Source organism: Nuphar pumila, chromosome 1 (assembly GCF_984573655.1).
Source record: "Nuphar pumila chromosome 1, dmNupPumi1.hap1.1, whole genome shotgun sequence".
Lineage (NCBI taxonomy): Eukaryota > Viridiplantae > Streptophyta > Magnoliopsida > Nymphaeales > Nymphaeaceae > Nuphar > Nuphar pumila.
The window spans coordinates 6,123,915-6,138,710 of record NC_143249.1 but is presented as its reverse complement, the minus strand read 5'-3'; the positions used below and the strand labels follow the sequence as shown (position 1 = coordinate 6,138,710).

The following is a 14,796-nucleotide window of genomic DNA, read 5'->3' as shown; positions in this document are numbered from 1 at the left end:
TCATAATTACATGATTTATGGAATGGTTACGAAGGGTTATTGAAAACCAATAGTACTTCACTATTGTACATATGGACTTTGCGCTAGATTATTAACATATTATGATGTCTTATGGCACGATCATGAAAGAGCAATATGAAACCTCACGAGCATGCGAGACTTATATTATTTTGTATTTACTTTTTTTTAGAATTATGAACTGCATAGTTGAGTATAAAGTGAATGGTGCATACTGAAAATAAATTATTGTACATTAAGGGTTATGATAAAAATTATGACACGATGAGAAACTCATATAGTTATGTGAAATGAGTTCATGAAAGAATAATGATGAAAAATCAACCTAGTTTGTAAAAATTCTTATGATGGTAATATATTATGAAAAAAAAATTCAACTAGTATATGTAAAACCACATGATGACATGGCTAAACTCATACTACACGTGAAATAATCATGATTTATATGAAGATGAAAAAATCATATGACTATGTGAGAAAACTCATAGCATGTGTGAAAACTTCGTACTTGAAATTGATTGATGAAAAAAATTACATGATTATGTGAAAAATAAACTATAACATGTGAGAAAAACATCGTTGATATAACCCAAGGAATTGTGCATAGTTATTTGATGCATGTTTTATCATGAAATGCTATATACGATACATGATGCACCAGTTATAATATAATGTAAGTGTTCGCCTCATATGGTCAAGTGAGAGATGTTGAATTTTTTATTTGAATCTAGTGTAGTTATAGGGGTTTTATACCGGAACCTCAAGAGCCACAAGATTGGCGGAACTCTTTAAGCCAAATTAATTATGAAACATAATTATATGATTTATAGGATGGTTACGGTGAAGGTTAATGGATTTTATGGGGGCACTATCTCTAATTAGTAGTGGATTAAATTCAATCCTCAATAATGTCTATAAATAACGACCATGGTCATGACAATTCAGAAGGCAAAGCATTCTTTGTTGTCGCATCATTCTTTGTGCTCAATTAGAGGATTGTCGCATCGTTAGAGATGAGCTAGAATAACTCAATTGAGGTCATGTATTTTCATATAGATGGAGGTTTAAATTCTCCTTCCAGCACATGCTCCATTCGATTCAATGACTCCATCAATATCAGTTTTGGGAACCACCAAGTTCCAACAAATTTCCTCTTAAGACCCTAAAATCATGGTCATTCCACTTCAGATGAAGATTCAGGTGGTCCCTACCCGAGAAGGCTGAGTTCTTGTGGGCTTGGCCTGTTTGTTGTTGGTTACTTGAAAAAAAAATCCAAAAGGATCTAAAAAGATTTGCAAGAAGTTAACGTAAAGATAAAAAAGGAGAGAAAACCATTTTACACTCTTTCATCCAATACTGCTAATCATTAGCTGTGCTAAACCTAGAAACAACTGAAATCCGTTTTAAATAAAGTAACATGGAGATATTGCGTCCGCGCATTCATATTTGAAAATCCGAACGTAAAAGTAAAACCGTGAAGAAAGCTTAAGCGACTAGAAACAAAGTCCACACCTAAGCAAATTGAGCTTTCTTCTCATGCCAAGTGTTCGACAATATGACGGTTAGTTTGCTCTTAGAAAAACACAATAAAAAAAAGACAATACGATAGTTTTGAATTTTATACAGTTTGGGTATAAGATATTAAGATCGCATTCACATGAGATCATACTTCACTGTTAATACGCGTTGCTTCTTGAGAAAATCACTGTGACGAAGATGACATTGATATCCAACGGCCCACGACAGCACTACTCATCACGTGGAGGCCCTTGGCCTGACTTGTATTTTTGACCGTTACATTTAAAATTTTAAACCACCTCACGCAATCCCACAACTTTGTTCTCGCTTTCCTCATTAGCAAAACCCAATGCAATTCGAAGCCGGAGAAATCAAAATGACTAGTATAAACAAGATCAACCTCCAGAGAGAGAGAGAGAGCTTTTCTACCAAGTAACGACATACAGGAACTATGGAACCAAGAATAATAGGTAGCAAGCTAACAAAAAGTAGACCTGGTAGATATATATATAGAGAGAGAGCGACTCTTTAGTAAGCAATCTGCTGAAATGTATTCAATCTAAACAAAGGATCTCAAAGAAAAAACGGTGGAAGGCATCGATCTACCAAGGAATATCACTCAAGAATACGCTGTCCCACCAAGAATAATAGCGAGCACGCCACCAAAAAGTAGACATGAGAGAGAGATTCTCTTTAGTAACAATACGGTATATTAACTCCAAATATACTAACAAAACGATGATCAGTCTGACAAAATGTATACGATGTACACAAAAGAAAGAATCTCAAAAGAAAAAAAAAACGGTGAAACAGAAAACAAGACACCACCTCCATGTATATATACATAAAGAGAGAGAGAGAGAGAGAGTAGGCGGTGTGCTCAAGGGTAGCCCTTGTAACGAGGGTAGGAGTTGTCTGCTCTGTTGTTCCTGAAAGCGCAGCAACCAACTGAGTAGACGACGATGAGGAAGATGAGGAAGATGATGTTCACCACCGCCACCTTCTTCCAATCGTTCTTGAGGTTGGCCAGGACGCCTGCCTTGCAAGAATTGCAGCTGTAGCACAGAACGGTGGGATCGTTGCCCCATGCGCTGCAATCAGTGTCTAAGCCCGTCAAGTCCCCGCTCTTGGTCCAGTTGGTAGGACTCACGTATTGGAAGTTGCAGCTACTTGGTGGCTTGCAGCATCCCGACTGCAAAAAACAGAAGGCTCGGTGATTAAATCTCTATAAACAAAACAAACCCCAATTAAGAAACACATGTAAGAAAAAGAATCTCCTCATTAAAGACTGAAGAAGGATGATGGCAGGGAAAAAAGACTTGAATTTTTGTGTTTGGTTTTGTGGATAGAAAAAAAACACTCCCCTCCAAAAACAGAATGATCAAATTTCTGCGTAAAATATAAGCCAGAGTTCGTTCTCCAGTGATCAGGACATGACAGAGAGCATAAAAAAGCATCATCACCGACATAAAGCATGGAAAATGCAATAAGCGTTTAGGGGTTATATGAGAAATTCCTAAGAATCGTAAACAGGGAGAAGAAAAAATAAAAGGGTAAAAAACGAGTCAGTGGGAAAAGAAGGTCAACTGGTTTTGTTTTCTTATAGGATAAAACCAAAAAACAGCAACAATCCAAAATCTGATTTTGAAACAAAGACGAATCAGTTATCTTTTTCTTGTTTCCCACTTTTCAACAATCCGATGTGCAAAGGTGTGGGAATAGAAACCAACCCATACAAGGATTGTGGATCAAAATTTGGTGAAAGTATTTGTTTGAAAAAAAAATCTAAAACCCCCAATTAGAAATTGGGTCTCTGCATCGAAATACCTTTTCATTGATTTTATTAACCTAAACAGAAGAACAGAAGTCATCAGTGAAAGAAAGGAAAACCCTAGAACATAAACTAGGTTAGAAAAAACGAAAAGAAAGAAAAAGAAGAAAAAGACAACAGATCCCCACAACCCCAATACCTACAACTTACAAAAGACCCTGATATTCTACAAATCTCCGGAAATCTTCCCCTTCCCTCATTGTTTCACATCCTTAAACCCAAGAAGAAAAAGGGATTCCAAATGTAAAAGCAAGGAGTCCCCAAAAAAGAGGCGGTTTCAACGATGAACAAATAAGTAAATGGTTTCTCCAAAAGCAGGCCAAAAACAAAGACACACATCTCATATTTCTCCATGAACACCTAGAAAAACCAATCTAGAGAGAGGTTGTTTCAACAAGACGAAAAACCAAAAGGAGGCTAAAAACAAAGAAACCCTTCCCATATTGTTGCATAAACACCTTGAAAAACCAATCTAGAGCGAGAGAGAGAGAGAGATGCAAACAAAAAGAAAGATAGAAAGAAAGAAAGAACCCCATCAACCATGAGAAGAGAGGGAAGGGGAGGAAGAAACCAAGGCAAGCTCCCCAGTACCTGAATGGGCGAGAGATTCTCAGAGTAGAACAAAGAAAGAAAGAACCCCATAAACCATGAGAAGAGAGGAAGGGGAGGAAGAAACCAAGGCAAGCTCCCCAGTACCTGAATGGGCGAGAGATTCTTAGAGTAGAACTGCGAGGCCCGCCCGTCGACACCACCGACCATGCTCTGGCAGACCTTGCTGCCCTGCAGGCAGCTCATGATCTTGGCCCAGTTCTTCTGGTTACTCACCCTCTTCTGCAACCAGTTGGAGTAATCCCCAAGCCTATACTCCTTGTAACCCCTCCCTGAGACCACCTGGCCCACCCCTTTGTTGGTGACGACGAAGGCGAAGATGGTGAAGCAGAAGATGAGGACGATGAGGACGAACATAACGAGGAGGTAGATCCAAAGGAGCCAGGAGACCCTGCAGCAGGCGCCGACGAGGCCGGCGAGGGAGACCAGGAGGAGGAAGACGCCGAGGGCGATGACGGGCTTCTCGAGGAACTTCTCGCAGTAGTTGGTGCTGGCGCGGTGGCTGAGCCATATGCCGGCGCCCAGTATGGGAATCGAGAGTAGGAGGGTCACGAAGTTGAGGATGCCGACGAGGCTGTTGCTGAGCCGAACCATGGTGGTCGTCGCCTGATTGGTTGCTGCAGAATCAATCAGAGGGAGAGGTACAAGAGAAAAAAAGATGGAGACGGGGACACCGAAACCCCCTTCTTTTACTTCTTTTAATGTGACTTGCTGATTGAATTTATGGTTGGAGCATTCCATGTATTTATTTATATATGTGAGAAGCCTTTAGGGGGCGATGTTATCCAAAACTTCTTGGGCTTGACGTATGCGCGTTAGTTGGAGGGAAGAAACTTTTCACTCTTTCTCTCTCTTACGTGTGGTGGGTAACCGAAATAGGTAAACCAGTAAAAATATATATGTACATATTTGTATAGTTTTTTTTTTTTTTTCACTGACTTGGTTTTATAGAAACAGGATCTTAAATCATTCGATTAAGATATGTAAGAGGATCTAATAAAGTAATAATTTAGAATTTTTATAAATATTTAAGTATAAAAATCACATTTCTTAATCCAGTTAGGATGATTCAATAGTCAATTTCAAGCAAATAAATCAGGGCGAACGCATATGCAGAGAAAACTCTAAGAAAATCTCAATATATACTAGTTTACATATTTTTCTATAAAAAAAAAGACTCTTAAACCATCCAAATATCTTTTAAGGCTTGAAAATCTATGCCTCAAAATTTTTGTAAATATTCAAGCATACAAAATCACATTTCTTTCTTCATCTAATTACGATGATCAAATAGTCAATTCTAAGCAAATGGATCATCTGCGGGGTTAGATTTGCAAAAAACCCTATAAAAATCTTCATTCATACTAGTTTATATATTTTGTTGGTTTATATATTTTAATTTTTCTATATATATATATATATATATATATATATATATATATATATATATATATATATATATATATATATATATATATATATATATATATATATATATATATATATATATATTATGAGGTTAGACTTTTGAAAAAAAACACCCAAAAATCAGCTATCATGTTTATATAGAGAAATAAAAACCTACAAAATAGGTACAATGCTAAATGAAACATGTTATTCGATAATGATGTTTAGATTATTTTAAGTTTAGGAGTTTGACCAATAAAATCATAATTAGCTTTTGTTGATAATAGTGTAAACTTTTGGTGATGGAAAATATGATTATTTTTATAAGTTCAATGATTTTGTCAAAGTCTGAAAAGGGGTTATCAAACATAATTTTTGGCTCTTATTTTTACTAAGTGCACACTACACAGCACTATAAATATGGTTTGCAGCAAGGATCATGCCAAAATAAGCATGGGTAGATAAGGTTTTATTCACGCAATCTCTCCCTACTTTAATATTTTCAAACGCCTACAGTTTCATCTTTCAAATAGCTCAATAGAACTCAAATTTTGTCAAATATGGAAAAGGGCCATACTGCATCGCATCACTTTTAAGTATTCAAGTCACGGGTTTTCTTTTTTTAATAGAAAAAAAAAAACATGCCTCACTTTGACTTATTTAGAAACACACACCTAACTTTTAAAATATTATAAATAAATGCCTAACTTTTGAAAATTGCTTTGTTAACTAATCATGTAATTGCAATATTTCAAAAGTTTTTTTCTAAAAAATAATATTTCAGAAGTTTGGTAGCTATTTATAAATGATCCAAAATTAAGCATATTTTTTGTAAATTTATATATAAATAGATATATAATGAGAAGAAACCTTGGTTTGGAGTCTGTACATCATCAGATCATGGTTGAGGTGTGCTTATGGTATAAACTCTGCAAGTAGTCTCTCTCCCTGCCCACCAAGGATAGTTTTCTATTAGCTTCGGCCTTGCGGCTAGATATAGAGCTCGCTTCAATTCGAAGGCATCATGTCAACTCACCTAACTAGGTGGGTCGAGCCCTTTTAGGCAAGTAATACTTTTGTAAGGCCATTAAGAAATAAAATTTGTTAGACACGCTATGGTGATGCAACTCTTTTATGGTGTGATGGTGTGTGGTGGTGGTGATGGCGAGATGGTGGGTAATGGTGGTGGAGCTTTTCCAGTACAATTTTTTGTGAGGTGGGTGATGGCGGGTGGGAGTGGTGATGATGAGTGATAACGTGATGGTGGTGGTGAAGATGGACGGTAGTGGGTGGTGATGGTGATGAGATGGAGAGATGACCCACCATTTTTTTTTTAGAAATTTCCTATAAAAAAAATATTTTTTAGAACAACTCTCTTAGTGAAAAAGTCTCTGTAGTGTGAAAGAGTTGAAAAATCTGTGCTGATTTTTTCATTTTGTATCGTTTTTTTTTTACATAATTTCTCACTTCCAAATAAGCCTTTTAGAAAGGTGGTTTTATTAGTGTAGATCCATGAATAGATACTGACGCTGTTCAGGTGAAGTTAGTTAACTCATTGGAGTCTTTTTCATCTGCTTGATGGGTTAAGGGACAAAGTTGTCATTTGGATGATGGAAAAGATTGAAAATTCCCAAAATTAACGGCGTTATCTTTACGAACACAGATAAGGTCGTTCCTATTTCTCAATAGTTATAATATGAGGCAGGCCCTCACATTGCTTCTATGTGAGCTCATTGATTACGTGTGAGAACCAACAAAAAGAAAGGTCTATTCAGTATATGTCATCAGATACCGAAGATCCAACGGTCTACAACGCGACCATATTCAATTTGGATCACGATCGTGACATTTCGCATTGTCCACATTTTTTCATATTTATTGCTTAAATATATGCTTGTCCAAATATATTATATATTGGCGAGGTTCTAAGTTAGGCATTTAAATAACAGTGTACTTAGATATTTTTGGTATTGATTTGTATAGAAGGGAAACCATTATCCAGCTGACCTTATTGGCAGTGTTGTGAAAAGCACCGAGGCATAGCGAGGCACTCCACCAAAAATTGAGGCCACGCCTAAAGCTTAAGTCTTAAAATATTTTTTTGAAAACTTAAAAAAAAAATTATAAAAAATATCTAAAAATATAAATAAATAAATAAATATTTTATTGATGAAGCAACAATCAATAAAAAATAAAAAATCTTAAATAAATACTAAAAATTATAAGATTAACATATAAAAGTAACTAAGAAACACATTATATAACTGAAAAATATAATATTCTTCTCTTGTTTTTCTATTTTGTTCACTCCTTGAGGGGTAGAAGGACTCGCCTCAAGGCAAGGCGCGCTTTTAACAGCACTGGTCACACAAAAACTCCATCCCAAAATCAATCTTATCGCAATAGTTTGGTGCAAGGGCTATCATCCAAGAGCTGCTGTCATCCTGCGTCTTGCCTGGAATCTCGTCTTCTCACACAGGACCGTCTTCAATGCCTTGGCTTCTCGCTGGCCAACATAGAAAGCATTCAGAAACCTCAGATCACGTTTTTCTCTCGTGTCCTATAGCGCAACAGGTCTGGAAGCTTGTTTGCAGATGATTGAATCGATGGTGCCTGCCTTCAATATCCATCTCCCATTCCCTGAAGTGCTGGAGTAATCACCTATTCAAGCAGAAACAAGTGAACCAGGCATGGGTAGTGTTCTTTCAGATCACTATCTATGGCAAGTGAAATGCCATTATGTTTAAAACTCTCTATCTAGAAGTGCCTAGGATTCAGCATCGCTGAAGCTGAGCTATTAGGGAGCATATCTTACGTTTATGAAAGAACCCTGCTCACCCTATAGTAAGACATTGGTGTTGTGATGGCTGTTGGAATTATAAGCTAGACTCTTCGTATTCCTCCCTCATTTTTGGGAAACTCGTTTTACTTTAAGGCTTGTTGGAATTATAAGCTAGACTCTTCGTATTCCTCCCTCATTTTTGGGAAACTCATTTTACTTTAAGGCTTGTTGGAATTATAAGCTAGACTCTTTGTATTTCTCCCTCATTTTGGGAACTCGTTTTACATTAAGGCTATTTGTAGTTTTCTATGCAACTCTTTGGGTTCCTCTCCCATTTATTTCTTTTCCTTGAAAATGTAATAGTCTTTTAGTTTTTCTATGGTAGGAATTTATTATGTAATTAAATTCTAGTTGGGCTTGAATGCTATATATATAGCAGCCATGTATCTTCATTTTGACAAGTCATTGGAATGTATTGAAGCCTTTTGTAGCCTTCTCCTTCTCTTGCACCATTTCTGTGTGTTTTTCATTCTAGAGAACAATCTTCTTCTCTAGTTTGTTGCTTTATTTCCAACATAGTGATATCAGAGCTAGGATGGCTTCCAACAATATGGTGCAACCACAAGTTCTTTGCTTTGCTGGGAAAAATTACAACAAGTGGAGTATTCAAATGAAGGCATTATTTGGTTCTCAAGATCTATGGGACATCGTTGAAAGTGGCTTCGATGAGATGGACAATGTGGAGGGCATCACTCAACGACAACAAACTGAGTTGAAAGAAAACCGGAAGAAGAACAATAAGGCTTTGTTCTATATTTATCAAACTGTTGATGAAGCCATTTTCGAAAGGATATCCTCGGCGAAGTCGGCAAAGGTAGCATGGGATACTCTCTATACAACATACAAAGGAGAAGACAAGGTAAAAATGGTGAGACTACAAACTCTAAGAAGTGAATTTGATTCTTTAAGAATGAAGGAATCTGAAACGATTGAAGCTTTTTTCAATCGATTCTTCTCCATTGTTAATCAAATGCGAGTAAATGGTGAACAACTTGAAGATCAAAGAGTTGTTGAAAAAATATTGAGGAGCTTAACTCGCAAGTTTGAACATATTGTTGTTGCTATAGAAGAATCCAAAGACTTATCCACCTTGTCCATTGATAGTTTAATGGGATCACTTCAATCTCATGAACTTCGTATAAAGCAATTTGATTCTCCTCCAATCGAACAAGCTTTTCAGACACAACTCTCTATTCGTGGTGGTGCTCGAGGACGAAGAGGAAGAGGAAGAAGAAGAGGATATGGAGGTGGTAGAAATCAAGAAACGAAAGAAGATGCTTGTGATTCATCTTATTCTATGCGAGGAAGAGGTCAAGGTAGAGGTCGCTCTCTCTCTCACAAGTTCAATGCTTTCATTGTCAGAAGTATGGTCACACCATAAAGTTCTGTAGAAAGAGATTGACAGAAGAAAACCAAAAGGAGGTAACTTTCATGCATGAGAAAAATGAAATTCTTGATGATGATATTCTCTTTCTTGCTTGTGATACCAAAGAAGAAACACATGATGAAGTATGGTATATTGATAGTGGTTGTAGTAATCACATGACTGGAAACAAAAAATTATTTGTGGACTTAAATGAAATGGTTCAAACTGAAGTTAGAACATGTGATGATAATAGGCTTGTTGTCAAGGGACGTGGTGATATTCTTGTTAAAACTAACCATGGCAGCAAGCACGTCACCGATGTTTTCTATGTTCCAGGCCTCAAACACAATCTTTTGAGTCTTGGGCAACTTATTCTAAAAGGATATGATCTTCATTTCAAAGGAGAAATATGTGAAATTAAGGATAAGAAGAATGCTCTCATAGCCGAGGTGAAAATGACTCAAAACAAAATGTTTTCATTTATATTTCAAAATGTTGTTCTTCCTTGCTTCAATACTATTATTAAAGATCCATCATGGTTATGGCATCTTCGATATGGACATTTGAACTTCAGTTCTTTATCTCTTATGTGCAAAAAACATATGGTCAGAGGCATGCCTAACATTCATCAGCAAGACAAAATTTGTGAAGGTTGTGTTCTTGGGAAACATCACAGAGACTCTTTTCCTGGTGGCAAATCTTGGCGAGCATCAAAACCACTTGAGTTGGTTCATTCTGATCTATGCGGCCCTATGTGCACCACATCTATTGGAGGTAATCGTTATTTTTTAACATTCATTGATGACTTCAGTCGAAAGACATGGGTTTATTTTCTAAAAGAAAAATCTGAGGTGTTCAAATATTTTAAGCAATTTATGACATTTGTTGAAAAGCAAAGTGATCTTTCTATTAAAACCTTGCGTACTGATCGTGGGGCTGAATATATGTCAAATGAGTTCGAGGAATTCTTCAAAAAGAAGGGCATCTGTCATCAGTTGACTACTCGGTACACACCTCAACAAAACGGCATTGCGGAAAGGAAGAATCGCACGATCATGGAGATGGCAAGAAGTATGTTGAAATCTAAAGGTATGCCTAACATATTCTGGGTTGAATCAGTGGCATGTGCTATCTATCTTCTTAATCGTGCCCCCACTAAAAGTGTTCAAGACCTAACTCCTCAAGAAGCTTGGAGTGGGCAAAAACCATGTGTTGCTCATTTGAAAGTATTTGGCAGCATATGTTATTCTCATATTCCCGATGAACGAAGGAGCAAGCTTGAAGATAAATCTGAAAAATGTATCCTTGTTGGGTACAGTGAATGCTCAAAGGCTTATAAGCTTTACACTTCAATCACCAAGAAAATTATCATAAGCAGAGATGTAAAATTTAATGAAGAAGAATCTTGGAATTGGGATGGAGAGAATGAAAATAAAAATTCACATTTCATTAATAAGGAGGAGAGACATGAACCAAGTGGTGATGGAGATACTTCACTCTCCTCTCCATCTACACATTTATCACCATCTTCCTCATCTTCAAGGAGTTCTGAATCTCCTCCTATGAAGACAAGAAGTCTTCAAGAAATTTATGAAACAGCAAGAAGAAATCTTGAGGAAGACTTAGTGAATTTTGCTTTATTTGTGAACGTCAATCCAATTACTTATGAAGAAGCATCTCAAGAAGAGAAGTGGAGAATTGCTATGAATCAAGAAATGGACTCCATTGAAAGAAATCATACTTGGGAGTTGACTGACCTCCCAAATGGACACAAATCTATTGGCATCAAATGGGTATATAAAACAAAATTCAACTTAAATGGAGAAGTTGAAAAATGCAAAGCTCGGCTGGTGGCAAAAGGTTACAAGCAAAGGTATGGCGTTGATTTTAATGAAGTTTTTGCTCCTGTGGCTCGCCTTGAAACAATTCACATGGTGTTAGCTTTGGCTGCTCAAAGAAAATGGAAGGTCTTTCAAATGGACGTAAAATCAGCATTCTTGAATGGTCTCCTTGAAGAAGAAGTGTATATTGATCAACCTCCGGGTTATGTAAAGAAGGGTGAAGAAAACAAAGTGTGTCGATTGAAGAAGGCTTTATATGGGCTGAAACAAGCGCCAAGGGCTTGGTATAGTCGCATTGATGGATACTTCTTGAGGAATGGTTTCAAACGGTGTCCTTTTTAGCATACTCTATTCATCAAAGAAGGCAATCAAGGGGAATTCTTAGTCATATGCTTATATGTTGATGATTTAATAATTACCGGCACTAGTGCAAGCATGTGTAAAAATTTCAAGAAGGATATGATGCACGAATTCGAAATGACTGACATGGGGCTTCTCCATTTTTTTCTGGGCATTGAAGTAAAGCAAGCCGAAGATGGAATATTCATATCTCAAAAAAGGTATGCTGAAAATATATTAAAGAAGTTCAGAATGGAGGGTGCTACACCTCTTAATACTCCCATGGAAGTTGGCTCGAAACTTAGCAAAAATGATGGTGAGAGAAAGATCGATGTAACTCTCTATAGAAGCCTTGTTGGTAGTCTTATGTATTTGACTGCTACAAGACCTGATCTTATGTTTGTTGTCAGCATGATTAGCAGATTTATGTAATCTCTTTCTAATATTCATTGGGACATAGGCAAAAAGAATTTTGAGATATGTGTGTGGCACTATCAATTATGGAATTCATTATAAATGTGTCGAAGATTCAAAATTGGTGAGTTTTTGTGATAGTGATTGGGGTGGCAATAGAGATGATAGTAAAAACACTTCAGGTTTCGTTTTTCACATTGTCTCAGGTGCAATTTCGTGGGCATCGAAGAAGCAAGCAGTTGTGGCTCTCTCCACAACCGAAACTGAGTATATTTCATTGGCTCTTTCTAGTTGTCAAGCTCTTTGGCTAAGGTGGATTCTTCATGAGTTGAAGCATCCTCAATATGAAAACACTCCTTTGTTTTGTGACAATAGTTCAACCATAGCACTCACCAAAAATCCAGTTTTTCATGGCAAAAGCAAACATATTCGAATCAAGTATCATTTCATTAGAGACTTGGTCAAAGATGGAGATGTCAATGTCAAGTTTTGCAAGACCCAAGACCAAGTGACTGATATCTTTACAAAAGCATTGAAGAATGAAACTTTCAATAAATTGAGAGAGAAATTAGGTGTCGTTATAGTCTAGCTTAAGAAGGGTTGTTAGAATTATAAGCTAGACTCTTTGTATTCCTCCCTCATTTTTGGGAAACTCATTTTACTTTAAGGCTTGTTGGAATTATAAGCTAGACTCTTCGTATTCCTCCCTCATTTCGGGAACTCGTTTTACATTAAGGCTATTTGCAGTTTTCTATGCAACTCTTTGGGTTCCTCTCCCATTTATTTCTTTTCCTTGAAAATGTAATAGTCTTTTAGTTTTTCTATAGTAGGAATTTATTATGTAATTAAATTCTAGTTGGGCTTAAATGCTATATATATAGCAGTCATGTATCCTCATTTTGACAAGTCATTGAAATGTATTGAAGCCTTTTGTAGCCTTCTCATTCTCTTGCACCATTTCTGTGTGTTTTTCATTCTAGAGAACAATCTTCTTCTCTAGTTTGTTGCTTTATTTCCAACAATGGCAGATGGCATCCTCCCCCATTCGAGTGGTTAAAGATCAACATATCCAGCATCTTTCGTAATTGATGGTATATAGGATTGATGCAAATTGAATCTTCAATTCGCAAAAAAGAAACGTTGTGTTATGTTACTCTTATCGAAATTACGCTACCAAAACAAGAAAAAGGAAAAATAAAAAAAAGTAATGCATAAACTCAATAAAAAATAATAATTTCATTCATCAACTCTAAAATCTAAAAATGAATCCTTATGGACCAAGGTCTTAAACTCAATAAAAAATAATAATTTCATTCATCAACTCTAAAATATAAAATGAATCCTTATGGACCAAGGTCTTCTGCTCCACTTTTGCATCATTCTCCCTGGGTTGGATAAGACTTGGCTCTCAAGTCTGAATCTCTCTTATGCCTTTTTCAATTATATTTCACCTTATTGGCTATGGATTCACAATATGAAACCTGATAGCTTTCCTACTCTAGAAAGTATGGATCAAGTAGGATGTACTCTTATATGTATATGAAAGCTCAAAATGTTCTTTTGGAATCATCGATAGTCTTCAATTGCATCTTTTTGTTGACCTGGATCAAATTGATCAAATAAATCTAGTATCGGTGTGATCGAGTGTGAACAAATCTATGAGAAGATAACCTGAATCTCTTGCTTCATCATCCTGCGCTTCATATACTATTGATGATGCCCTCCAAACAAGCTCAGGTTTTGAGGTAGGTTTGGGTTAGCTGAAATGAGTACGAGTGAAGTTTGGATACGAATGAGAGCTAATGCATGAAAGGGTTTTTTTGGGATTGGATCAAATGGACTCAAGTTTAGTTTCATGATAGGGTTTTCAGATATGAGGTTATGAGGGTTCAAGATGGGTTTAAGAAGATCCAACAAATGAATTTGGACTCATCATATGATTTTGAATTTAAATCTTCTTTAATTGGATCTAACCTTGGGATGGTTTCAGAGAGAGGTTTTAAAGAAGGCTTCTTGAAAGTGGACTTCACGTGAATCTTTCTTATTTGAATATAAATAGTTTTAAGGATATGTAGAGGTATCTCTAATTTTTGTTTCAGTTTTGCTTCAATGTCCAATGTACATTTGATATGAGATTGTATGTTGGGACCTGTGGGTCATTATGGGTATAAGATAGAATTAAGTTCTACGGATCTTGGGTTGGGCAAGTATTTGGAGAGATATAAAGATGAGTATGGGTACGATCCATTTTGGGTTGGATATGTGTTTGGGTCAATGGGTCAATGTGGATAAGGTTTTTAAGGTTTTGATATGAAACCCGGTCTAAAATGAGGATATAAGAGTTAGGAAGGCATTGAAACTCGTTTTGAGGAGTTAAACCAATTCTACGATGTGAGTTATCAGGTTGAACTGGTTCAGTCACGAATCGGTTCATTCTCCACTTCTCTCAAGAGGGAAAGTGGTGGGAAGAGTTAGGGTTTGTGTTCTCACTCTCCACCACCCAACTTGGGGAACAAGTGACTGGGCCTTCGACAAGCAGCCAATGGATTCGCCGGTATTGGGTAGCTGGAGGCCACCTGTCAGTGGGTCCTCCACTGGCCGGAATCCTATC

At 36.7% G+C, this 14,796-nt stretch overlaps 1 protein-coding gene across 1 annotated transcript; it reads right to left on the bottom strand.

The window, feature by feature from the left end:
• Positions 1-2,223: 2,223 nt before the first annotated feature.
• On the bottom strand, positions 2,224-4,668 carry LOC149847801 (tetraspanin-8-like). The gene is made up of 2 exons (XM_090009486.1): positions 4,064-4,668; positions 2,224-2,728 (listed from the first exon to the last, which is right to left on the bottom strand). The coding sequence occupies exons 1-2, from the start codon at positions 4,568-4,570 to the stop codon at positions 2,417-2,419; spliced, it is 819 nt and encodes a 272-aa protein (XP_089865612.1). The 5' UTR covers positions 4,571-4,668; the 3' UTR covers positions 2,224-2,416.
• Positions 4,669-14,796: the final 10,128 nt, after the last annotated feature.